General features: G+C 37.4%; 4 protein-coding genes and 1 non-coding gene across 6 annotated transcripts; 1 reads left to right on the top strand and 4 right to left on the bottom strand.

Moving 5' to 3' along the window:
* On the bottom strand, positions 4,970-9,075 carry LOC109724704 (beta-glucosidase 25). 2 transcript variants are annotated; one of them, XM_020253612.1, is made up of 13 exons: positions 8,890-9,075; positions 8,722-8,788; positions 8,575-8,633; positions 7,179-7,254; positions 7,034-7,105; positions 6,822-6,909; positions 6,493-6,748; positions 6,281-6,396; positions 5,979-6,202; positions 5,866-5,897; positions 5,675-5,777; positions 5,488-5,596; positions 4,970-5,379 (listed from the first exon to the last, which is right to left on the bottom strand). In XM_020253612.1, the coding sequence occupies exons 1-13, from the start codon at positions 9,004-9,006 to the stop codon at positions 5,199-5,201; spliced, it is 1,500 nt and encodes a 499-aa protein (XP_020109201.1). In that variant the 5' UTR covers positions 9,007-9,075; the 3' UTR covers positions 4,970-5,198. The 2 variants fall into 2 exon arrangements, with proteins under 2 accessions (XP_020109201.1, XP_020109202.1); XM_020253613.1 differs by lacking the exons at positions 8,575-8,633; positions 8,722-8,788; positions 8,890-9,075 and adding an exon at positions 7,392-8,568.
* LOC109724707 (ELAV-like protein 4) lies at positions 11,270-14,358 on the top strand. Its single transcript, XM_020253615.1, has 4 exons — positions 11,270-11,457; positions 13,047-13,115; positions 13,197-13,303; positions 13,950-14,358. The coding sequence occupies exons 1-4, from the start codon at positions 11,337-11,339 to the stop codon at positions 14,061-14,063; spliced, it is 411 nt and encodes a 136-aa protein (XP_020109204.1). The 5' UTR covers positions 11,270-11,336; the 3' UTR covers positions 14,064-14,358.
* LOC109724823 (organic cation/carnitine transporter 4) lies at positions 14,717-19,510 on the bottom strand (the record flags this gene model as incomplete). Its single annotated transcript, XM_020253749.1, has 2 exons — positions 14,717-16,129; positions 19,162-19,510. Coding segments are annotated over 2 exons (1,536 nt in total), but the record flags the coding sequence as incomplete, so codon positions are not given.
* LOC109724705 lies at positions 21,258-23,926 on the bottom strand. Its single transcript, XM_020253614.1, has 2 exons — positions 22,859-23,926; positions 21,258-22,107 (listed from the first exon to the last, which is right to left on the bottom strand). Exons 1-2 carry the CDS (start codon positions 23,502-23,504, stop codon positions 21,476-21,478), a joined length of 1,278 nt encoding a protein of 425 aa, XP_020109203.1. The 5' UTR covers positions 23,505-23,926; the 3' UTR covers positions 21,258-21,475.
* Positions 26,571-26,654, bottom strand: TRNAL-CAA. The gene has a single exon. It is a non-coding gene; the product is annotated as a tRNA-Leu (tRNA).

Raw genomic sequence — 27,014 nt, 5'->3', positions numbered from 1 at the left:
GGCTTGTAGAGCTGTTTCCCTCTGACGCCCCCGGGCGCTGTCGTGCGGCAGTGCGCAGATTAAAGTGTGAGCGTCATTATTATTACTTTACGAAATATATATATAATAATATACTATATATATATATATATATATATATATATATAAAAGCGATTTAATTAATTAATTAAAAAGTTACGTACTCTCCGACCCATGAAACACGAAAACTCGCCGCACATATAACAGGGGCCCACTTTTGTTGCAACTGAAGCGCTTGATCTGAGTGGGTGCTTTCGCTGTTTGCTGTGATGTTACATGTATTTTTCCTTTATTTGTGTTACTCCGATGACGTCATACGACAGCTGTCGTAAAGCCAGTTATATTCTCCTCAGCTTCGTTTTTAAGTAAACAAAATAAAATTGAACTCGAAGGGGGAAAAAAAAAAAAAAAAGGGAAAAAAATAATTGGACTTAAAAGTGACTAGTGTGGACCATCCACGGAAAGCACCAATGCCCACGAATTCCAATCTCGATAAAATGTTGAACGCGCCGGGTCTACCACGTCATCGGTGAACCAGCAAATGTTGGACAATCTTTTTCTAATCAGTCTCATGTTGAGCGATGACGTGGTGGACATGGTCCGTGCGACCAGGTTCGTGCTTTTGGGTGCGAGTAAAATATGAGGTCGATTATTGGCCGACGCAAATATTAAAAAGAAAAAAAAAAGAAAGGAAATCTCGGGGAGTGTGCCAAAGTTTTTAACCAATAACAACGCGGTGGTACTGTGGGGCCCACTGTGTTGGCCCCGGAGGATGCGTCATAATGGCCGTCCGATAGGACGCTGAGCGAGTACGAGCCGTCCATGTCGTGGTAAATGGGGATCGGAATTTTCGCGTACCTTGTTCCCAAAATGCCCCTCGATTGTTTATGAACGCGAGGGGCATGAGTGGGACATTTCGTGCGTGAGAGGCGCGTTATGATTGCGGTGATCGTGACTACACTGTAGGCTCTGTCTCTCGTCCTATACGTTCGCCACAACTAAATAAGCCATCATTTTTTTTTATTTTAATTAATTTTATGTGATTTAATATTATTAGATAGAAAATATTTTTTTTATTATTATTATTTTTAGTTAATTTAGGTTCATACATAAATAACAATTTATTTTAAAATTGTAAAAGTTAAAAAAAATATTCATAATTTTTTATTTGTTTTTAGTAGATAAAGATCATAGATAACAAAATTAAAAGCAATTTATTGCCAACTTTTATACTTTTTGACACACAAAATTAAAAATAATGAATATGATACAAAACTCGACTTAAGCATCTACACTTTTTTCTTTGCTTTTCACTTTTCTGAGTGAAAAAATGAATGAGCATTTATTTATCCACCAATGTACGCCGAATTGCCCCCTTTCTCCATTTTTAAACTCAATGCGTACCTATGAATTCTAATCTTATTAATTAAGATTTCTATTTACTAATTTTTTTATAATTTTTTAAAAAGCTAATTACTTTTGTTTTGATTCAATTTGTTTTTATAATTGTCAGAAAAATTGGCTGGTCCAGCAATTTCTTTCAACTTAAAAAGAAAATTTCAAATGTTGTTTGATAAGATTTTAACAAAGCAAGATATTGCAAGTATGTTTGCTTAGGTGGTTGGTACTATTGCATATAATACTGCCTAGTTGCATTATAAATTACTAGTATCTTATTAATTTTGTATAATATTTTTTTTCTAAGCAAAATTGAACGTATTTAAATAATATATTTTATGTCTGTAAGAGAATTTCAGTTTTTGTGATATGCAATTAAATATTGTTGAAATTATATGTAAATTAAACTAGACCAAAATGAAGTACTCTGACCAGTTTAGGACTTATTTGATGTTGAGGTTTATAATTGTTGTAGACAAAATGGAATTGAAACGAAAAACATATAAAAATATGCTATTATGTTCTTCGATATAATTGCAAGAAAAATATCATAAAATTAATATATTATAATATACATAATATTATATTATATATAAAAAATTTTATTATTTTTTTATAAAATATATATATATTTTTTTTCAGTTTTCAATGGCACACAAATCATAGAGAGTTGGTGTGCTGCAATTGCTTCACGCCCCTGAGCTTACAAAATATAAAATATTATTATTATTATTAGGAAAAACTTTAAAAATTCTCCTTGTGGTTTCACTTTTTTTTTACTTTAGTATACTGTGGTTTAAAATGTATCAAGTTAGTACCCTATGGTTTCTTACTTTATCACTTTAGTATCATGTGGTTTAAAGTGTATCAAGTTAGTATCATGTGGTTTTGCACTTTATCACTTTAGTATTCTGTGATTTTAATTTTGTATCAAGTTAGTATCCTGTGGTTTTTAAACCACATGGTACTAAAATGATAAAGTGCGAAACCACAGGGTATTAAAGTGATAAAGTGCGAAACCACAGGGTACTAATTTGATATACTTTAAACCACATGATACTAAAATGATAAAGTAAGAAATCATATGATACTAACTTGATACACTTTCAATCTCAGAATATTAAAATAAAAAAATATGAAACGGGGATTTTAAAGTTTTCGCTTATTATTATTATTATTATTATGTTGGGAATTTTTTGTGAAAAAAACTGCTTAGTATTTTATGGACTATTGAAAATAATGGATAATTCGAAAACGTGAATAGGAGGAAATAGGAGAGGACGTGATCTGAGAATTATTTATTGCACGGATTGAGCTAGAGAGATTGGCTTGGCTGGTGTGGACAAATATATTTTCACGAGGAATCATTTGCGGTGTGGGGTTCTGTGTCTTTCTCGTGTCAAATTCCCTTGCATGATAAAATAAAAATACAAAATAAAATCCATACGCAAATAGCAAACATTTCTTTATATATATATATATATATATATATATATATATATATATATATTGTACTGTTGAAAATCACGCAAAGAGATAAATGCAGCAGGATGATACTCTACGAGGGAACATGCATTTACAGCAAGTATGCCACGTGGCCTGTCGCAATTGGTCAGTAAAAATATGAAATTATTATAGGGGATTAAAAAAAAGAGAAAGGACTCCTCTCTAAAACTCGACACGACAGCATATTTAACGCACCGGTACTAATTGGGAAATTTGAATTGGGCATTGTAACTTGTAAGTTTGCAACCACAATGGCGAGTTCGAAATTTCATGAGAAACCTTTTGAAGATTCAAAATGCAAAATCTTCTATTTTATCGTCATACAAAATAAATTATCTCGCAAAATTAAAATTTCATTAATATGTTTTGAAATTTAATTAATTAATATTTCATGCATGCATAGTGTCATCAGCAATGAGCTCTTAGTTGGAGTTATTTGCTGCTAGTTGGTTGTAGGGTCCAATAATTGTGTTTTTTGCTTGGCCACCTACTTACATTTTAATTCAGGAGACAAGGCCAAAAAACTAGTGTTTCAAAAGCTTTCACTATAATCAGGTGTAGAAATAACTTTAAAATAAAAAATACGATTATACTTCAATAATAATTTGTTGGCACTCATCGAATTAAGTTTACACTCATTTGTTTGTATTAATTTTCTTTTTTTTTTTTAAACAGTATTATTGAGATATTTAAGAATGGCAAAATTGATGGGCCCACATTTCGCCCGGCCCAACTGGGAGTTTTAATCCTGGCCCCGGGCTTCTCGAACCCGACACGAAGCACAGAGTAGTCACGTGCGACGATGGCTATTAGTAGGCGACGCGTGCGCTGTGTCGGGGACCCCCCGCGGCGTTTTCTTACGAGCTCCATTGGGCCGTGCGGCACGTGACACGCGCTGGGGACAACACATTTGTATACGGATAAATTCGCTGGAAATTGTTCCGGTGGACCCTGTCCACCACATCGGTCTTGGACGGACCACTTATTTGTTCCACTGCTGACGCGGTAGACCAGGAGTTGCCAATTTGCATAGCTGCTGATCAAATCATAAATATATTATTATTATATCCTAATCAAATTTGTTAATATCAAATCCCTCCTAAGGTAGAAAAAAAAAAAGAAAACTTTAAATACAACGTGGTTTCATATTTTTTTATTATATTAACATATGGTTCAAAGTATATCATTTTAATATTTTATAATTCTATTTTTCTTTTTTTATTATCTTATTTACTATTTTTTTTGTTAAATTAGTGACAAATTTAAAACTAAACATAATAAAATAAATATTCAATAAATCTAGATTAGTCTCCAACGAAAAAAATAAAAAAAAATTATATGATATTAAATTGATACATTTTAAATTAGATGATACTTAAATAAAAAAATACGAAATCATATTTCAATTTCCCAAAAAAAAAAAAAAAAAAAACTGCTATTGTAATTTATGATACGCTTGTTTTGCTTGATCTCTGATGCGCTATCCCTGCAGTGATCTGTTACCGAAGGCTGCAATGTTGGATGTTTCGTCGCCGACTTCTAAAATATCTCCGCAATCGGACATATTTCGCCACCGGCTTCGTAGTACAACGTCGACGAGAGGAGGCGTTTCTCCAGAGGCCCCAAGCAGCGGAGTTGAAACCCTGGAGTTCGTAGCAAGTTTGCGATTATTTAGAGTGGAATACCAAAGCATCGCAGAGGGATCGAGGTAAATGTGCTGCGGAATTAGCAGAGGAGCATCGAAAGAAGGGATTATCATCATCTACGGGTACTTCATCTTCTAATTTTTCTCATTAATTCGATTCTTATCGATCTATCATGCAATTTTTATGAAAATCGTTCGTATGATTAAGAGTTTTCTTTATATCTAGTTTTGATCTGTTTCGTACGATGTTAGTATTGTTATTTTGTTGCTAAAGAGCACAGAAACTGTTTGATTTGGTGAATTACGGGGAGATCTTTGAATTCCTATTCAGTATTTTATTTCTTAGAATTTTTTGAAACAACGAGTTGCGGAAATATCTCAATCCTGTGTGCGAACTGTAGATGTTGAAGATTTTGTTCTTCGGAGGTCGAAAAATCTAATTTTGCTTACAAATTGAGCCACTTTCAATACACAAGGTGTCGGAATTAGAGTTCTCGAACAAATGCTCATTTTCTAATAACAATAGAGAAGGGTCATCCATCTCATGAATTTTGTGGAGATAGTGTGCAACAATTTACAATGTTGGTATAATAAAAATATGAAAACATTCCGATGAAGAAGCTGTTTGATATCACTTATATGTTTTCTGCAGAACTTGTTTAAACCATCGAGCTGAAGCTTTTGGTATTCTTGTGAGGTTGTTTCTATAGTCAATATAATAGAGGCCGAACCGGACAGTGTATCCCGAGTTCCATTCCCAGTTATCGAGCAGCGACCATACGAAGTAACCACCGACATTGCATCCATCCTCCCTGCATTTATTCAATCAAAGAAAAGTTCGCTTATGAAGAAGCACTTAAGTTTATATAGACTTTGAAGTTCCTGTAGAAGGTAAGTTTAAGCTGAAGCTGAAATCTTGCCTTATTGCAGAAAGTAAGTTTGAGAGATAGTCATCATGGTAGCGTATCCTCTTATCATCTTGCAGTGCTTTGTCTAAGCTCACAAAATGTCTGTTCGGATCATCCATACCTACAAATGCATTATCTGATCTTTAAAGATCTCTACGACATTTTGTAACACAATCCTTCCACTGAAGGTCAGACTCACCATTTTCTGTTATAATAACTAGTGGGTTTCCATATTTTTCCTTAACATGTTTCATTAACTTGCGGATACCCCATGGTACTATGTGCAACCAGCGGGATGCCGCCTGAAGATTGTATAGCTAGCACAATTCAGTGTCTGAAAATAAGAAAAATGGTTCTTGAAAATGAAAAATTGCAGTTGTTTTAACATACTCTTTCTCCAATTAGTTTTCCATGCCTAAAAGCTGTGATAACGTACACGTTAGAGTAATTAGTCATACCATCTAAAATAAATAAAAAATTATTGTTCTGTATTCAAAACTTACGAGTTGTGATAACATTAGCATCACTTGAAGCATCGCTCAAAATAAGCTTTCTTATTTTGATTCTGTCGTTCTTAGCATATAATGATGTGTAGTGATTTATTCCTACAAAATCCAGTGAACCGACTAATAATTTTGACATCTCTGTTGAAAACTGGGGCAGTCTGTCGCCTACAAGACTCTGCATTGAGAGAGGATAGTGCCCAAAGATTAAGGGATCCAAGAACCTGCTTTGGATTTATCAGTAAATTTCACAATGAACAAAATATTTCTTGCTGTTTCTATCTAACGGAATTAGTGAATACCATCCAAGTTCAAAATCCATTGCTCTTTGAGCTGCATCAATGTCTTCATCAGCATCAGATATCGATTCATACCACTTGGAATCTAAGGAAATCCCAATAAACCCCCCCTGCTTTTCCTGCAATCAATAGATTGACCTCCTTTACTTTCTTCCCCACCCTTTTAATCCTCTTATACTACAAAAATAGGAATTTAGGTTAGCAATTAAGATTACCTTAAAATGGCACTTGTAGGTGTGAAATGCAGCAGCGTGAGATAGTAGGATGTTGTGAGCAACAATGTATGGTTCAGTTGATGATTTACCCTCTCTACATAACAAGTGAGATAGGATAGAGCACCTTCCTGGAGCTTGCACTCCATTGTCGTAACCTTGAATCGAGAGACCGTGTGGCTCATTAAAGGTAATCCAATGCTTCACTCTATCTCCAAAAGCTTTGAAGCAAGTATGGGCAAAATGATCGAAGTCCTTGCTGCATTATAGGGAGATTTTCCTGTTATACTATATATATAACTGAATGATGGCTATGAAATCAATTTTTTTACATTATTTGTTTGTTCAACCATCCACCATATCTATCTTGTAATGCCTGAGGAAGATCCCAGTGATAGAGTGTCACATATGGTTGTATACCTTATGGACAGAGAAAGAAGAGTCAATCATCATATGAAAAAACATGACCATAATAAGCTATACTGTTAATACTGTTGACCTTTATGAAACTAAAGGAAAAAAGAAAAGAAAAGAAAAAGATAACCTTTTTCTAGCAAAGTATTTATGACACTATTATAATGTTGTATTCCTTCTGGATTTGGTTCTCCAGTTCCATCTGCAAATTGTGATAGCATATTAATGATTATTGACAAAAGGGGGGTGATCATTAAACAAACATTAGTTCTTACTTGGGAAGATCCTTGGCCATGATATAGAGAACCTGTATGCATCCATGCCCATGTCTTTCATCAGTTCTACATCAGTCTGTAGTTTAAGAGCGATAAACTTTTCATAGTTAGTATCTTTAAACAACCATGGGCATTCTGAAGGATCATCACATTTACTCTTGTGCCCGGTTCTACTATTTTGCAAATACATACTATGCTTGTTAATATGAATACCTGAGAATCTTCATTCTTGCCCCTGAACTTTGTCTCGTAATGATGCTTCTGATGGACTTATGTTTGCATGCGTATGCATATCTTCTTGTATGTGCTCATGAATGGATGTATGCTTGTATATTGATATGCTTGTTCCTTTATTGTGTAAGTGTCTCGGTAGTAGTTGTTTTAATCAAGTGAGCACATTTTTATGCAGAGAGGCACTTCTGATGGAACCGATACTTTCAAATAATGGTATCTTTTATAAATAACAAACTCTTATGCAATGGGATGACAAGTGATTGAATGTTAGTTGCATGAGTGTAAAGGACTACTTCGATAAAAGTATATGTACAACACGTAATAACAAGATGTGTTACTTGGATGATTTACATGCATTGGATTTGTAGCTAGTGATTGATTTGCACTAGTTGGTTAGCTGTGGCAAGTCATTTAGAATTATCCTTGTTGAAGAACTAATATCACATTAGTTTGATTGTGTGGATACTCTTAATTCTCTTTCTTCTTTAAAAGAAACAGGATTACTTTTTTAACCTACAGCTTTTAGTGTTAAGTCTAGCAGAAGAAGAATCACAATTTGGATGTTATTACACTGGAAGGAAAAAGGTTTAGGCCAGCTACTTGTTTAGGTAAAGTATACATAAGTTGTAAGCTTTCTTTGATCATTGTTAAGATAATCTGGCAATCTGCAACCTATTTCTTATTGAATTCCCCTTGTTGATGCTCAAACATACGTGGAAAAGTACGAATGTCAGAGCTAATTCCACATGGAACTCAAGTTAGGCACATTTTTCCACATGCATTCTACATGTTTAAGTGTTTTTAGCAGTGATATTCAGCCATCTGGTTGGAAATTAGAGTATATGAAATAATTTGTCTTGTAGTCTTGTTGTTAATGATGTCTAAGCTAACTTAAAGATAATCTTCTTATTTGAAACCATATTAATCACATGTTACTATGTATTAAGGGATAAACTACAATGGATTATCACGAGAAGAGATAAACGAGATTTTGTTGAGATTTGGCACTAAAAAATTATTCAAATCAAATGAAAGAACATTATATCAGATTACAAGCTCGTGAACTAGAATAATATGAAAAGTAGAAAAGAATGTAATAATAATAAAAGAAGGAAAGAAGATGTAAACATAATCAACATCATTTATGAATAACACGACTTACCTTATATCGATGATACTGATCAACTGCGACATCAGCATTGCTGAAATCAAATATCCGCCCTGCCGAAACTTGTTTACAGAGTTAATATATAGGGCGAGAATCAATGTAGTCATTGCAAATTCTAGTCATAAGTTAGTGTTAGTGCACCTGGTCTTCTTGCAAATGTATCCCATATACTCGCTCCCCTTTTTCCCTCATTCACAGCTCCCTCAAACTAAAATTTAAGCAAAAAACAAAGTAGTTACTACTTACATAAATAGAATGAAAGAATCATTAATATAGAATTAAAAGAGAAGAAGAGCCTAGGTAAATCACCTGGTAAGCTGAAGATGCAGTTCCAAAGACGAACCCGACAGGGAAATTGCCTCTACTTAGAGCCTTAGTAGTTGCAGGGAAGCTAACAAGGAGAAACAATAATGCTAAGTAAGCCATGTCTAGCTTTTCTTTTTTGTTAGTTGTAGGATCTTTATCTGATGGGAAATATATAAGTGCCTAGAGGAGTTATTAGGTGAGTATAAGACTATAAGAGTGGTGGGGGTTCACTTGTCTTTGAAGTGGTTTCAGGCTTTTAGCTGTGCCTTGCAGCAAAGCAAATCCCCTCTGGGGCCCACTGGGTTGTAATCACTGTTTGATGAAGGGAAGCTAACTTCCTCATATAACCAGATCCCAAATTGATGGGAATGTTATGAGGTGAGTCTTACTCCTATCAACTCAACAAGCACACGACGTTTGACACTTGTGTTGTAGCTTATACAGAAGTATTATTTGTGTAAAGTAATTTAGAGAAACGCGAAGTTCTCTTTCCTTTGCCTGTGAAACCTCCAGGATTTTTGTTTATAGAATGATTGTTTACTTCTTCTCGGAACTGAGAAGCTATTCTGAAAACTAGTTCAAACAAGCACAAATTAAGGCCATGCACTTCATTCTACTGTTAGGGGGAAAAAAAAGAAAAGGCTTTTCTATTTTTTTTTTTTTTTTTTTAAATCTACTTTTGTTTTCCTTATATTCCATAACCTGTAACAAATGTAGTTGTTTAATTTGTAGCAATTAATTGCTTTGGCTTTCCTTGTGGGTCATGAAGAGCTGCTAAGCGCCAAAAGAGCTAAGCAGAGACGTGAACTCCGTGTGGTTTCATGCTTGCACGGTTTTATTATATTCGGTAGAAATATATGCTTGCACGTTAGATTATAGTCATGTACGTACTAGCAAAGTGAGCTGTGCACTTGCACGGGGGCTATAGCAGCGTTAAATATTATTAACATTTAGTAAGCAACTTTTTAGAAATTTAGTGAGCTTAAGAATTGTTGGGCTAAAAGTTAAAAGTTATATTATAGTTGTTGATTGTAATTAATGTTGGACACCTGATTAAAAATGTTATAGAGTTCTATGGACTAGTTTAAACTTTTCGACCTTTTATTTTGTTATAATATTAAAGCAAACTAAAATTATATCTGCATATTTTATAGTTAATAGTAAGATTTAACTTGTGAGATCAGAATATAATTACTTATTCTTTATCAAGCCACAGTACATTAGGATCATCCTCTATTAGTATGCTTACTGCCAATTGGGTTGATGATAACTGAAATCAGTATAATCCCAAGTGATAGTGCACCACTAAATCAAAATGCATGTCAAAAAGATTACGAATGAAATGAAATTATAACTATCTTTTTGATGTAAAGTGGATGAGAATATACATTCAGGCATACCGACACAATAATATACTCTTTGGAAAAGAACGTAAAGAAAAACGTAAGAATTAAGTTGTTACTCGACCAAAAAAACAAAAAAAAAGAAAGTTGAGGATCGAGAACTCGTATCAACAGAAAATTAATAAATTTCCAAGTTCCAAATTAATTTGCATAACTATTTCGGTTAAAATTGGTAAATACAAAATTAGGCCTACATATTAAGTTGGTATAGCTATTTTTGTGGAGGGCTTAATAATGACCTCGTAATCACATCAGCAGGATGATCGCTCGTAAAGAGGCTAGTTACAGTGGTATCAAAGGTATCTCTTTGTTGAGATTTGTCCATATAAGTGCAAATCAAATATCACCATGAAATATCAACAACCAAATAATAAATGAAATAAAAAGTTAATTGTCTCAATTCAACTGGTCCAAGGTCAAAATAATAATAATTAAGGTTTTGGCGTTGTGGTGCATGATGCGCCTGGTGTATGACAGTAGTGATAATAATTTCGTCCAAAATAGTAAATGAGCAGGGTTAGCTTCAGATCGGGATTAGACCAGACCCAACCCAACAAAATCTTTGAAGGGGCCGATTCGGGGCCATGTTGGGAATTGGTTATAAAATTGCAAAAGAAAAAGTCCGAGTCCAATTCACGCAATTTTAATTAGTTTTCATATCTTTAATGGCCCAAACTGGCCCTAAATTATTTCCCGGATCTTAAACTTCGCCCAACAATCCATGTTTCCTAGATCTGCTTATATAGATCCCTTGTTTGTTAATTAACGCCCATTTCGCCCAAATCGGGGGCATTTTCGACATTCCGATTCTTAAACGGTTAAACCCTTACAGCCGAAGGGTTTTGCTGAGGGTATAATGGTAAATCGACCTACAGCAGATTGGTCGCATTCTCTCCGTCCTCTCTCTATATATAAACATAAGCGGAGGGATCTTCTAGACCATTTCCGAGGCTTCGATCGAGGGAGAGAGGAGAGGAGAAGAGAGAGGGAGGGAGGGAGGGAGAGAGCGCGAGGAGGAGGAGGAGAGAGGAGAACGAAGGGGGCGACATGGCGGCGGCGGCGGCGAGGAGTGGATTCCGGCGACTGTTCTCCATCTCGGCCTTTACGCCGCCGAGCCCCGCCGTGGCTCCTCCGAAGGCCGATCCATCGCCGAACCTCTTCGTCTCAGGCAAGCCCTAATCCTTGTCGCTAATCGTGTTATTATCCCTTAATCCTGCTCTTGTATGTTGAGATATGATTAGTTTCCTTTTGTTAGGGTTTTTTTGGTATCCGGTCTCTTACTAGTGTGGTAAACTAAGAAGGTCGCGTATATGAGCTGGATCTATTGTTAATGTGCGAGAATGATATCTGATATTGCTGATCTTTGATTTGGTTAGGAATTGGGCATTTTCTCCGTTCTTTTGGCACCACAAGAGGTGCAATTTGCCATTTTTGGGGAAAAAAATAGCAGGGAATGGTATTTTTCTGCTTGTTTTTAGTTTAAGTAACTAGCTTTGTGATCGAGTAGCATTGCAGCAACTGGAAGGGAAAGTTTTGTTGGTCTATGGAAGTACTATGTTAACCCTTTGAAGTAGATTACATTTGGTGTGAAATTTTACTCTTCCATATTGTGTTGGTTCTGTTCTGTAAGTGAAGGTTCTAAGACTGGGAAGCTACTAGATTGATTACTTCCTCTTCCCATTTAATTAATGGTAATGAAACATGTAGTGATGTCTTGTTTTCCACGTTAATTGGTGGGGATTCAGTAAGTAGCTTGTGCTATAAGCATGATTTTTGGAAAAATGTTAGACGTGGCTCTGTCCTCTCATTTTATGCGTCCTAAGGTGGAATTCTTCTATTATGAGTTACCTAGAAAGAATCCTTAGCATTGATAATTAGTTTGGCCTAGAAATTGGACTTTGGTTAGCATGAAATGTAATGTTAGTATGGAGTTAGGGAACTGTCTGGTTTCAATACTGTTTTAGTTCTTTACCTCGTATATTATCCAACGGAGTGATTCTATTAGGGTACGATTTGATGAAATAGTAACTTGTTCATGGGATAAGATGCAGATCTGGGCTGTTATGTTTACCCAGCTATAGGTTTTTATATTTGTCAGGGAAATTATCTTTAGATTTTCTGGCATTGTCCAAGACAATAAGAATATCTACAGTTCTCATTTTGTTTTTCTACAACGTAGTTAACACAGACATGTATGAAATGGTTGCCTTATCAAATGTGTTCAACTCCTCGAGTTCTGTTTGTATGAGGTATTTGACTCACTCTACATATTTTATATAGTTTTGAAAAATTGGTTGGAAAGCACTTTTTATGAAGTCTTGGCGTACACATGTGATGGCTCTTTTGCCCTCCCTCTGTGCTCTCCTGGTCTACGGTTAAGTTGGGGATGAAGAATTGGCTGAGAAAAGACTGGAAACTAATTATCGTTATCTAATCGTATACTTTAAGCTTATTCGTAGTGCGGATTTTCCCATCTTGAAAATCCGTAAGATTGAAAATTTAGGTGGCTCTTCTCTGTTATGTACTAGTTTAGTTTGCACATTACTTGACATTCCAGCCTTTTTGGACTACATTTGTCCATGAGAATAGTGGGGTGTAGTTAGCTTCTTTGTTTACCAATGTATTGCAAGTCATGATATGAATCACCTTTCCTTTATGCTGTATCAATCTTTCCTCTATATATGACAATAGCATCCTATCTGTGCATTGTTATGTGTATTCTTCATATTATATTTTTCTAATATAAATTATTTACAGGGCTAAGTAAGCGTACTACTACAGAGGGACTTAGAGAAGCTTTTGCTAAGTTTGGGCGGGTTGTTCATGGTAAAATTTTCATTTGAATCTATCTCTCTGTAACATATAAAATTCGGTTGATTCTAATTTTAGTTCGTGTGCTGCTTGCAGCTAGAGTTGTAACAGATCGTATGTCGGGTTACTCAAAGGGTTTTGGTTTTGTGAGGTATGCTACAGTAGAAGAAGCAGAAAAAGGCATAGAAGGCATGGATGGCAAGGTACGGTGACTTGGCTTCTTGAATTATTATTATTTGCTTTGTGTTCACTCTGTTGCTTGCTTGTACAGAAATGTAGTATAAACTCAGTTCTGCTGATAAAGTAATATGATGGGGATTTTTCACTTAATTCCGCATGATAGTAAATGTCTGCTTTCAGAGCATTCAGAGACAGATGAACTTGGACAAGCTATAAAAAACCAAATAGAAATGCTCAGCCACTACAATATAGGGATATAGAAGCCATGGCCTTACTTGGTGTCTGTAGATCTCAAGGCATCTGTCCATTAAAATCGTAGATGTGACCATCTGCCATTTTGTTAGTATGGTGTACATTGTCCTGCACTTGATAATCTGTATTCTTTTGTGTTGTTTTTGTGTTGCTCTATCTATTTGGTCCTGTAAAAGTCAAAACAAAGAGGATAATTGAAAAAAAGAGGGATTCTTTTTTCTTGTTGCTGTTCTTAAAAAAAAAAAAAATCAATTTTTATATGTTCATATTGATGCATATGTGTTGTAAATATTGTGATGTATGTGCATAGTAATTTTCTTCATCGGCAGTCGCTAAGGCTATGAAATTGCTCTTTATTTTTTCTGGTGAATTATTTTGACTCCTAATATGTTCTAAACCCTCTTTTTCTATTTGCAGTTTCTTGATGGATGGGTTATATTCGCGGAATACGCAAGGCCAAGGCCGCCACCATCCCAGCCAGAGAATTCTTCACCAGCACCACAGTCATGGGAGACTCCATCTATGTCTTAGCAGTGCTCAATAAGGCCCCCTCCTCTCCCTTCCCTAATTAATACAGTCATCAACATAAAAAGTGCCCATCAGATGTAAAACTCTTGTGTTTGGACTATGCCATTTGTTGTCCTGGGTTTCCGCTTATCATCATCGAATGAAGTGGGTTTAACTCTTATTTTTGGTCAGATTGATGGTCTATCCGTGGACATCATAAACGTTTTTCTTGCAATCCGTGTTAGCTGGATGTGGACTATTTGTGTTATGATAGACAATTATCGAACCGTATGATAATCACATGATTCTTTTCGTATGATATGCTGCAGACGCTCGGAAAATTTCTATGCTTGGTTGAGTTACTGATACATAATGTTTTTCTCTCTGTAAATGCAAATTGCCGGCTGGTTTGTGGGTCATTTGAGTGGCTGCAGCTTCTATGCTAAGTGCTTGTTAGAATATATAAATTTGTATTGGGGTTAATTTCTTGCAGTAATGCAACTGTTATACTGAAAATGCAGAGAATGCATGTGGAGTTCGATCGTTTCGAAGGTGTGGTCATCTAACCGTAATCTAACTGTAAGCCCACTCTACTCTATTCCAGTTTTGAGTGGGTAGGGTATGAAATCCACCATGGCATTGAATCATCTCCTTATCAACAGTCATATGCATTACTATTTGGAGCAAATTATCCGTATGTTCTTTTCTCATTCTAATTTATTTCCGATACAAGCAAAATATAGCCAATTCACCTATGCAAAATCTCCAAAACATTCCAACCTCGATGTCTTTGTTTGGAGAGCAAAAAGATTTTAAGGGGAAAAAATAAAAGATAAAATACTAACTTTCTAAGAAGAGAAACAAAAACATAAATCCTCTAATCTAAACCCTCTTCTATCTCTTTCATTTGAGAAGAATCTTATTTTCTGCCTCCTCCATTCCCGCCATCGTATCGTACAACGGCTTGTTCATCGTCTCCGGCAAGTAGAACACCAAGATCCCTCCGACAATTCCCGACAAGCCGAACACCGCAAACGGCACCTTATCCCCCAAAACCACAACCATGGGCGCCAGTATCGCCCCCATCTGCGACGCCTGCGTTGCACACCCAAGTGCTGCATTCCTCACCACCGTCGGAAACAGCTCTGCTGTGTATATGAACAGCAGGTTATATGTCGCCGCCATTCCGAATATCCCCAGGATGCCGCACACCATCCGTACGATCTTCATCGCTCCGTACCCTCCAACCATGCTTCCTACAATGCAGAAGACGCCACTGAGCCACATCGTCCCGACTCCCAACGGCTTCCTTCCAAAGCGGTCCAGAAGCACGGCGGTGAGAACGAATGCAGGCATTTCGGCGACGGCGTTGAGGAGGACGCTGAGGTAGAGGTTGGTTTTGAGGTTGACAACGTTGAGGCTGAGGCCGTAGTAGACGATGGAGCAGAGGAAGTTGATGGCGACCGTGAGGATGAGGCGGAGTCGGGTCATCGGCGTGCGGAGTACGTCCACAATCGACCCCCCTGCCGCACGTTCGGTCTTTTGTTCCTTTACGCCTTTCTCCAGATTGTTAGATTCTTCTTGCTCTCTGCTGTCGTCGTCGTCGAGCTTGAGGGTGATGTCATTCGGAATGTCCTTGCCGTTGGCACGTGCGATCGCACGCATGACGTCCATCGCCTCATCGGTACGACGGCGGACGAGGTACCATCGCGGGGACTCAGAGATGAAGGGGAGGATGAGAATGAGGAATAGGAAGGAAGGGAGGGAGGTGACGATGTAGAGGATGCGCCACGAAGGGAAGAGGTAGGCGATGCCCGAGAGCACGGCGATGCCGCCGGAGAAGAAGTAGAAGGTGGACATGCCGGCGGGGCCCCGCTTTGTGGGTCCCACGGGTTCAGTGGCGAGCACAAAGGCGCAGAGGCCCACGCCTCCTGTGCTGAATCCCGTCAGGAGGCGGAGGCCGACGTAGGTCCAGTAGGAAGGGGATAAGGCGGTGAGGAGGCCGAAGACGGTGTTCAGGATGCATACCACGAGGAGAGAGCCTTTCCGGCCCAGGAACGAGTCCGAGAGGTGGCCGAACACTCCGGCACCTGAAATCATCAGAGGAAGACAAGGTAAGTGCTTGCAATATTTATGCAAAAAGATTATTTGTTCCGTTATTGTAGGCATAGAAAGAGTAATGCCATGCATAGTCCCATGTTTCGGCATTCGGAGTGAATTCAGTGACTAACTAAAATGCTCAAATGACCGGTAAATTAGAAAACAAATTTACATGAATAAAGCATAAATTACACACACAGATACAAAAAAAAAGGGATATAATTATCATCTTGCTAAAGAATAATTCATTTTAAGGATGAATAACTAGATACAATAATCAACTTATTCAACTAATGTATAGTAAACTCACAGCTTTTGTGATTTGGTTTGTTTTTTTTTCTTAAATACCCAAGGTGAATGAAAGTAAGAATATATAAAACTCAGGGACTTGTTTTAAGAACAGCATATAGTTGACTGGAACTTTGCACATGTTGTTTGAGGAGAGCTCCTTGTGACCACGCAAGTGCATCTTATCTTAAGACTATTATAAGATTATGTATTTATTTATTTATTCGTATATTTGTCTCTTTGTGTCTCCATGATAGAATTTCTTATGTTTCTCTAGTCCACAAAAGCAGAGGGAACATGCCAAGTACTTGGTCAAAGATTCGCAGTAGAAGTGGAGTAGTGCCTAATAGTGGTGAAAATTATTTTGTTTACAAAGGTGATAACAAATTTACTTAAAAATTTTATATATGGAAAGAGTAGCTGTTGGAGTGTTTAATTTGTGCTCCTCTTTTGCTGTAAAATAAAAAATGTTACAAAGAAGAGTTAGTCAATGCTAATCCATAGAATGAAAAGAACAGGACAAGGAATGAGAGATGAGGACTCTTAATCAAAGAAAGCAACAAACATCATCATACTAATACAAAAATTTTAGATTCCACTAGGTGGTATATAAAGTAAGCATATTCCTTCTTTCTTTCTTTCTATCTATCTATCTTTTAGTATAATAATAATATCATCTCTTGAGCACACAAAATTTACCATTTTTCTCTTCCTTTTATCTGAAGGACAAGGATACAAAAAAAACTCAATAGCTTTTCTCTTTTCTCTACTGCAGGTTTTCTATAACTGAAAATATTCTAATGTCATAAAAATACTCTTTTCCAAGAAATGTAAACAGTTCTAACAGAAACGACAACTATTGTAAACCCATAAGCACATTGATTCCTACTGAAACACAAATTTTACAATTTGCTATTGGAGGCAGAGGCAGCTAACAAATTCCTAATGCAAACAAAAGCAGCGGGTGGACGAAAGATACTGAACGTAATCGGAGTCGAATGGTAAAATAAGAACATACCAAGCTATTCTTTTTTTCTTTTAAATTATTTCTTTATCTTTTAAGCTTTATGGAAGAAGCACTTAATGACTTCATTACTAAAGGACATAATTTCTGAAACAAAGTAGGAAATTAAGTGAACAGAGACTTACAACCTAGAATCTGTTTACAGTCGTCTTACATTTGTCTTACTATATGCATATGCTGCGACACGATGGACCACACGATACTAGTCAACAAAAGAGTGCTACAAAATCTGAACCGATCCAACGAGATCCGACCTAGTCGCTAAAGACACTGTCGACTAAACAGAATCTAATCATTTTAATTTGCTAATCCACTTTGTAGATGGTCCCTACCATTACCTATGCCCTCTGCACGTGGCTAATGGATGGTGATCGACGACTCGAATCTAAAAGAACTTAAAAAGAAGAAAATAACAATCTAGACTAGCTAACGCAAAATTAATTTGGCAAATTTCTAACTAGAAGACAAGAAAATGACTAACGACTAAGTCCACATGCTTACTGTATAGAGAAGTGGTTTTACATACATCTTCACTATTATGTAGCATCTACTCAAAGGCATGTTTGGAAGCATTAACTACATCAGAAAAACATTTTGGTGCATACTTTTAGCCATATTTTAGGCCATATATAGTACATGTTACTAACATTCTGAGTGGAACACATAATACTTAAGTGTGGTAGTGGTACCAATGATTGCATTCTACTTGCATATGCATCTAAGAAGATATCATATACAAAATTAGAAAAGAGGAATAGAAAATTTTACGCATGTTACATGAAATGGATGCACAGAATGAGTGTCAATACTTTAATATAAGCTTGAGATTGGTCTTTTGGTTTTGATTTCGCTACATATTTGGCTACGTGGTGACAGGTAAACTACTCATAAAAAAAAAAATCCGCATTTAAAAATTGATGAGACAACTAAGAAAGATACATCTCCCTCCTTCCATTTTGGTCGGTATATAGTTTGTTCACACCTAAAATACATCTCACACTTCATGTATGTGATATATCTCTGATCCTAATTAATAGCCGTGTAAAAATAGTGGGCCTCACCGGTTTGGTCATTGAGTTAATGGGTTTTGTTTTTGTGTACAAGAAAAGAATTTAATGCATTGTCCTGCTCATCTGTGTCTTAATTTCCCAGTACATTGGAGTGAGCTAAAATAACATTATACGGTATGTATATAATCATGGTACGTTCCTATAACTTAACTTGTGCTATATTACTAAAATGTTAAGCTGATTAGATTGAGTGCTAATTATTAATTTTTTTTTTAAAAAAAAAATGCTATAGCCACTCGTTTGTGTATTACTTTCTTAATTTTCTTCTTCTTTTTTTTTTTTAAAAAAAGAAGTAAATTCTCCTCAAAAGTTTTTTTGCAATTTATATCTGAATATCTTTTATACACAATAAAGCTTTACTTCAATAACAGAACAAAACAAATTAACGAACCACCCTCTTTTCCGCAAAAGGAAAAGAAAAAGGAAAAGGAAAAAAAAACGGGGGAAATCCGCATAATATTAGTAACAAACCTATGCGGTCGTGCGGACCGACTGAAGCCACGGAGGGACCGCACCGCTCGGTGAACGTAAGCAGAGTCACCCCATTTCTATACTCCACGTATGATTAAAAAATCGCGCCACAAAATGGGAGAACAAATCAACAAACAGGGGCGGGGGGTGGGGGGGGGGGTGAGCTTACCGAGCATGCAGCCGGCGAAGAAGGTCGACTGGACGAGGCCGACCTTGTAGCGGTCGGCGCAGACGAGGCCCCACTGGGCGACGGTGGAGGCGCCGGGCCCGCCGGCCCAGGCCCAGCCGGCCGAGGCGGGGCGGCAGGGGTCGGGGTCGGCGCAGCGGCCGGGGCCGAGGGCGCAGAAGCGGGGCGGCTCCCGGTCGGCGAAGATCATGACCATCGTGTGCAGGGCCTCCAGCGCCCACGCCGCCGACGTCAGCAGGAAGTGCCGCAGCTGCCACGCCCCGAACTCCCCCGCGTGCCGCTGCAGCACCTCGTCGATCCCCATCCGCCGCCTTTCCTCTGGACCCTCCCTCTCTCTCTCTCTCTCTCTCTCTCTCTCTCTTTTTCTTCGTTGCGGTTGGGGAGCTTAATATACGAGAGAGGCGCCGTGAGCTGTAACCTTTTCCTCGGATTATTTTATTTATTTATTTTATTTTTATTTTTTTAAAAAAGATAATAATAATAAGATTTTGTTATTTTATCTTAATTTGCGTGGGGAGTATATATTTAATTTACTTTAATTTAATTTATTCGGATTCAGGATGCTTCTCCTCCCTATCCGAATTCCAAATACCCTTTGTCGTTTATTATCTCCCCTTTTGGCGGAGAAAGTATTTAGCCTTAGCCCCGACCACCACGTCATCGGTGGACGAGTCCAATCTCTTATTGGGCCGCTCTGTGTTGAAATGGGCCTCCTGCGAGCCCAACATTGGCCGGGCTACGTACCATCTCATTATTTCGCTCGCGTCTTGAGGGCCCCATTGAGTTGAAAATGGGCTAAAATGGGCCCGGCCTAGTCGGTCCATAATTAGCCTATTCGGCCCAGGCATGGATTCGGTCCGTGGCGACCGTACGCGCGCCCCCGTAGATCTGATCTCATAGGCCGGGCCGGGCCGGGCCGGGCCGAATCTAATCCCTGTTTGGACCGTGATAGATCGAATGTTTTGGCCCGTGATAGATCGAATGGGCCTCGTCTAAGCCCAATATCCACATTTGGTAAAGTCTATTTTTGGGTTGTTTCGTTTTTTTACCCGAAATGGAAAGTTTTCAGTTTGGCATTCACATTGTGGCTATATATTAACTGGACGAGGCCTATTTAATTTATTAACTGACATTTGTACCTTGAACCCTCTCACTATTTTTTGATTTAGACTTTTTCTATCAATTAAATTGCATGCTTTTGTAAGTACGAATAAATTTAACTATTTTTTAATGCTTCTTTAGCTGAGGGAGTGCACATTTCGCTACATGTTTGTGGCTAATGACTAATAAGGCCGTTAATTTTAACAGCTATGAACGAAACGATGCCCATTGGGCCACGTGGAGGGCCCGGCCTACCGGCCCACACCCACCCGGCCGAACCGGGCCTGCGGGGTCCGGTCCAAGAATTTGGGCCCCCGTACATCTGGCCTGATAGGTCGGGCCGAATCTAATCCTTTATTGGGCCGAGGTAGATCGAAGTGGGCCTCGTGGAAGCCCAACGTCCATATTTGGTAAACTCTATTTTTGGGCTGTTTCGTTTTTTTACCCGAAATGGAAAGTTTTCGGTTTGGCGCCCGCATTGTGGCTATTTTCGCTTGCACATCAATTAAATTGCATGCTTTTGTGAGTACGAATAAAATTAGCTTTTCATTTCAGTACAAGGAAACAAAAAAAAAAGAAGAAGAGAACTCGAATCAAACAAAACGAATAAAACATTACAAATGGGTCTCGGTTGCTTAATGAAAGTGAAATTTTATGACTTAAAAATCCTTCATCAATTTCTTCTAGGCACTTAGCTGACTTAATTTAGAGTGTTCGGTTATAAACTAATAATAACTTAAAACTGTAATTTATGCAAGAATAGAACAGTTTCAGTCTAAGTCCAAACGTCTAAATTTGTAGCAAACAATACATGCAAAGTTGCAGTACAAAAAAGAAAGATAGAATATAACATGTATGATGTAAATTGAGAGCTTAAAACCAATCATCAATACATGGAATACTTTTGTTGAAGTGCATAAAACATGATCATAACTCGCCTATCAGTCTCAGGGTATGTTCTCTTTAGATCTTGTCAATTTCCAGTAATTAATCTTTCTTCACCAAATGATGCAGATACAACCAAAGAAACTGTTCTGTTTCATAATTTGAAAAAAGCAACAGAAATAAAGATAGTCGATAATCAGACAAAAATGAATGGAATGTGTCCACCACCACAGTATAATTTTGTAAGATAACGCAAAACCTTTTCTTATGGTTTTGATAATTTTGCTGCAGAAAATAGAAACTAGCTCACTCAACTTCTACTTATTACCACAAAACACGGCAAAAGAGCTCGCGGGTTAAGCAGGTAGAGCTCCTCGATGTTGGAGTATAGACCGACTCTTCCTGCCACCGAATCAAAACCCGGCTGAACCACGAAATCTTGAAGATTCTCCATCGGCTTATGAACCCTCCCCGCGATCACTCTACATATCAACAAGGCCTTCCTCATAGAAGCATCATCTTCATTTATCTCGATAGTTTCCAATGCTCTTTTACTAGTAGATGTGGTGAATACTCCTATCCCATCCTTCATTTCCTTCTTTGTCGAAAACCCATGTCTAATGATGCGACAAACATTGCACTTGCTTGAAGTGCAAAGATTTGACGAACTATTCGTTCCAAGAGAACAATAAATGGTCGTACAAAAGAACCTCAGCAGTTCATTCCCGTCGGCTAAACAGCGAGGATGCTTCTTGGAAAGCTTACTGGCTTTCAGTTTTACTGTCTCTCTGTACTCTTCGAAGCGAGCGAGGGTTCGTTGCATGTTATGGACTTTTAGAACCCTCTCAATCCTCCCACAGCTTATTTCAGACTTCAACCAACTGGCTTTGCATATGATTTCGACTATCCTTCGACATGAGTCGCCTTCTTGCAATTCCGTCACTGCAGGATTAATTAGACCATAAATGTGAGAGTGCGATGTAATAAAACTAGAGCAAGCTAGGGACACAATTATGGGATTCTCTGTCGTTATTCTTATGATGAAACAATAAGAATAGTTAATTAAGAAAGAATACAACGGCGAAGTCGACGAAATCGGAATTATAAATGCGAGGATATGCCGTAAGGTATCGGGATTTCACAGTTCCATCTAGTGATCAAATAAATGATCCCTTCAGAAAATGCACATTTGACAAGAATTGTAAAAGATGAATTCACGTAAATTTCGGTCTGTTCTATGGTAATGCAGATTTTGAATTTGCAGAGCAGAAATAAGATATTTCCTCTTTTAATTAGATTATAATCCAGAGATACAATTTTCAATTATCAACTCTTTTTTATTTATATTATTTCTAGAAACTGGCTTGGCTGGCCATTCAGACCGCCACGACGTCTTTAATTTGCATCAGACTGAAAACAATTAGCAGAAATAAAAGAACTAGGGCAATGTCGCGGGGACTGACGCTGTTGCAGTTTTCGCCTTTCGCTGAAATGTGATCGATAGATCAATAGGTCAAAATTAACCAGTATCAAGAGAAACAATCCATGTAAGAAAGCTGACTGAACCAAGAGGGAAAATGCTCAAGTCTAACAGATCTTAACATAGCCTTTCAGCACCAGCAGGTAAAAGAAACTGCAGTTGACAAAGCTCCAACAAGAAAAGATTACATCACAGATGGGATAATCTGCATACCTGCATGCTTGGAGAGATGGTGCTCTTCCAGAGCATCCCACCTCAGAAACTGCTTGCCACACTTATGGCAACTCAAACTGGTGGAGTGCCTCTGTGATGAACCACCCTCACTGCAAGAAGAAGCCCTATTCCCTGAAAAGCACCCTTCATGGTTGCTCCCCTCACCATTGCCAAGAGCAAAAGAATCAGAGGCAGAGAGAGAGGACTTCCTCAGGTAAGAAGGCCCGGGTGTTCCAGGCCTCAGTGAGCCCACAAAAGTGGCTCCCACATCCCCACCACCATTAATGGCAGAAGCAGCAGCAGCAGCAGCAGCAGCAGCACAGCCATGGGTGATCTTGAGCTCACACATGGAGTCATTGAGGACCACCTCATGGGCAATGGGGCCAAGGAACTCACTGCTCCCAATGGACCTTGGGCTGCAGCTTGTTGTTGTGGTGGTGGGCCTCTCAGTGTGCCTCTTCCCTCCATGGATAACATCCTTGAGGTTCTCTATGGACCTTGAGCACCCTGATCCACCACATGGCCTCCTCCTCCTCCTCTTCAGCATGGTGCTCAGCTGATTCCTGGGCTTTGGATCATGCACATCCAATGCCTCTGATTTGCAGGGGAGAGACTTCTTCAGGGCAAACCACACTTTTGGTGGCATCTTCTCTCTTCTTCCTTCTTCTCTCTTCTTCCTTTTCCTCTTTTCTTCTTCACCCCACCCAAATGAAGGAATTTATTATTAGTCTTTGCTGGCCCTCATTACATCCATGAATAATACCATGTGAAGATTAATGCATAATACAATGCATAATGCAGATGCTTCTATCTATAGGAAGGAACTAATAAAATCCAGTGAGATGAGATGAGATGAGATGAGATGAGATGGGGAATTTCTTTTCTTGGCATGTAAGAAGAAGGAAAGCTCATTAAACCTGCCCCATTTGAGAAGGGGATAATGCACTGCATGATGCCTCTTGCAGGAGGAATGCAGCAAATCTAGCAAGATCCCAACTCAGATGAGAGACCCACCCATTCATATGGAAAAGCCCTCAACATGCAGCCACAAAGCACAGAGAGTGTGCACCAAAATTCTCTTTGTTTTTGTGGGGTCTTTCATGGGAGCAAAGGGACAAGCACTGGGCAGAGAGAACAAAGCAGAACAAAACAGCAAGCTCTGGGACCCACAGAGCCCACCACATGCAAAATTACAAATGAGGCCTGTGAAAACATGGAATCTTTGCCTCTTGGGGCCTTCAATCCTAAATAGATTTAGATTTAGATTTAGATTTAGTTTTAGTTTTTGTAGGCATGATAGCTGTTAAATAGTTTTTAATTTATATAATCATAATTAAATTATTTATTTGCTGTCATATGTATAAAGTTAATTTACTGAAATTACATGACCAATTTTGAGGTATGCATGGCAACGTGACATAGGATTCTCCTGTGACCTAACCAAAATAAAACTACTTTTTTTTTTTTTAAGGGTTTACCTAATTTTTATTTTGTCATTTTATGGTTCAGAAATTTGTTAACTTATTTTTATTTTGCCAGTTCAAAAAATTACATTTTGGTATCCTGTGATTCAACGTATTTTTTTCACTTAATTATCCTGTAGTCTTTTTAAAAAATTTACTTTGTCATCTTATTTTCTATAAAAATATTAAATTACAAATAGACAAAGTAAAATTTTTTAAAATTACAAAATAATAAAATAAAAGTTTATTCCCTGACAATAAAAAAAATATTAGATACGCGACGTTTCATCAATTTCATAACCGGTGAGCTCACCGGCCCCACGTCCACCCTGTTCATCAATTTCGTAGCGCGATTTTTAAATTATACGTGGAGTATAGTAACGGGGTGAATTAGCTTACATTCACAAGCAGTGACCACACCGCCCTATTTGGCTTCGTCGATCGGTACGGTTCTCACCACCACATTGTAATATATGTTTACTATATTAATTCGATTTTTTTTTTTTTGGCCAAAAAGGGGTGGCTCGTTAATTTATTTTTGGTTACGTTCCCCGGTGATTATGATTAAACTGTTCATTTTTTAAGCTAATTCAGTGAAATTACTTCACGAGTTTTGAGGGGTGTGTGTGTGTGTGTGTGTGTGTGTGTGTGTGTGTGTGTGTGTGTATATGTATATGATAAATTTAACATAGGATTCTCTTTAGAGATGGCCAAAAGGAGACAATTTTTTTTTTCTTTTTCTGAGAAGAGGTAGATATAGTTAGTTAGATATACCATATTTGCAAAAACTTTCTANATAAGGGTTGTTGTGCTCCTAATAGCACAGTAGCCCTACTCTATATATATATATATATATATATATATATATATATATATATATATATATATATATATATATATATCTATTTTGTCGTTTCCCAGGAATTCAAATGCTAATTTAAGTTTCTTTGATTCTTTCTCTGCGTGATCCAGTGCATAGCGTGCATGCGGTGTTAGTGATAAGGGAAAAAAAATGGCTATTTAATGTTAAATAAAAGTTTTCTTTTTAGTTGTGTTTCCTTTTTTCTTAATAATATGATTTGATGGTAAGTAAGAAATGAGTCAACCGGATAGGATAGGATGCATTAATTGTGGAACTGCATCAAACAGTAAATCAGCAGCAGCTGTGAGCCTGTGACAGGCCTTATTTGACCGGCTTTTCGTGGTAATTCCAATCTTATGTAAGTGTGTACCCTTTTGGAATTCTCACACACGGCCCCCGCGATACGGATCGGATCCGAAATTCATTATGAATTTTTCTTTTCATTTTTATTCTAGAGACATGTGATCGTGGTTTGTTGTAATCTGAAGAACATTGTATTTTCTTTCGTTTCGATAGTGAAGTTCTTTCCTCCCTCGTCCGTTGTTTTTTTTCTGCAAAAAATTTTTCACGTAAATCTGTGTATGTTATATTTATTTTCTACTTGTGGTTTGAGTGTTTCATATTCGCCATTTTTTATTTTCGTGCGTTTGTCGTAATAGTTTCTATTTTTTTCTCACACGCACGTTTCTATTTGGCTAAAGCTATTTGATAGGTATCCACTTTGGGCAGTGTTTCTATTTATTTATTTATTTATTTATTTATTTATTTATTGAGAGATAGGTAGTACGCTATCTGTTTCGTTTATATTATTTAGAAATAAACTTAGTTAGAAATGTGAATCAACTAGGATTCGAACTTGGGTCTCAGGTACCAACCACTAAACCTTTTGCTACTTGCTCTAGGGACGATCGGTGTGTTTCTATTTTTTTTCTCTTTGGAATTTCTTGGTAGCTTGTAAAAGCATATACTAGAGCGATGTGTGACCAATTGTTCGGATATTTAGTCTCTTGTTTTGTTTTCTGAAAAATGCTTGGGGATGAAATGGAAAGATAAGAAATGGAACTTCCAAACTCCAAATATTCTCAATAATTCAATATATATATATATATATATATATATATATATATATATATATATATATATAGCACCAAATGCTGGTGTTACCGAATTTTCTATCGTTAGATCTACTTTTTTCATCATTTCTAATCGTTAGAGCATACTATTCAACCAACCATCCACTCAATCATAAAGATTACTATCAACCTAATAAGGGATCGCTATCATCCACGGCAAAAAAAACTCGATTATATATATATATTAACAAAACTAGAGAATAAAAAACACATACATATACACATTATATTATTTATAAAGTGCAAAATAATTTTGTCAGAAGTGGGATTTGAACCCACGCCCTCTCACGAGGACCAGAACTTGAGTCTGGCGCCTTAGACCACTCGGCCACCCTGACTTGCTGTGTGGAGTGTGTCTCACAGCTAATAATAAGTTTGACATTAATTATAAATTGTACTTGTTTACACCCTCCCCATTAAGGGCTTCAACGTGCACGTAACATTTCTCTTACAAGGGTGCCTACACTGCCACTAGTTCTAGTTTCTCGGTAGTGTATGGTATAGGTTCGGTTGCTCTATGTGTACCTTCCTATTTCCATCGTCTTTCCCAAGCCCAGTGTTTTCATACACTTTGCTTTGATCCTCAAAAAAAAGAAAAAGAAATAGAAGAACAAAACACAAAAAAAATCAAAATCAGGTTGCAGTTTTCCCTCTCTTATGTTATAAAATGGTAACGAAAAACTGTCAAAATTTCAGCT

The sequence above is a fragment of the Ananas comosus genome, linkage group 19, assembly GCF_001540865.1.
Source record: "Ananas comosus cultivar F153 linkage group 19, ASM154086v1, whole genome shotgun sequence".
In the NCBI taxonomy this organism is placed as follows: Eukaryota; Viridiplantae; Streptophyta; class Magnoliopsida; order Poales; family Bromeliaceae; genus Ananas; species Ananas comosus.
This window is presented reverse-complemented; position numbering and strand designations above follow the sequence as displayed.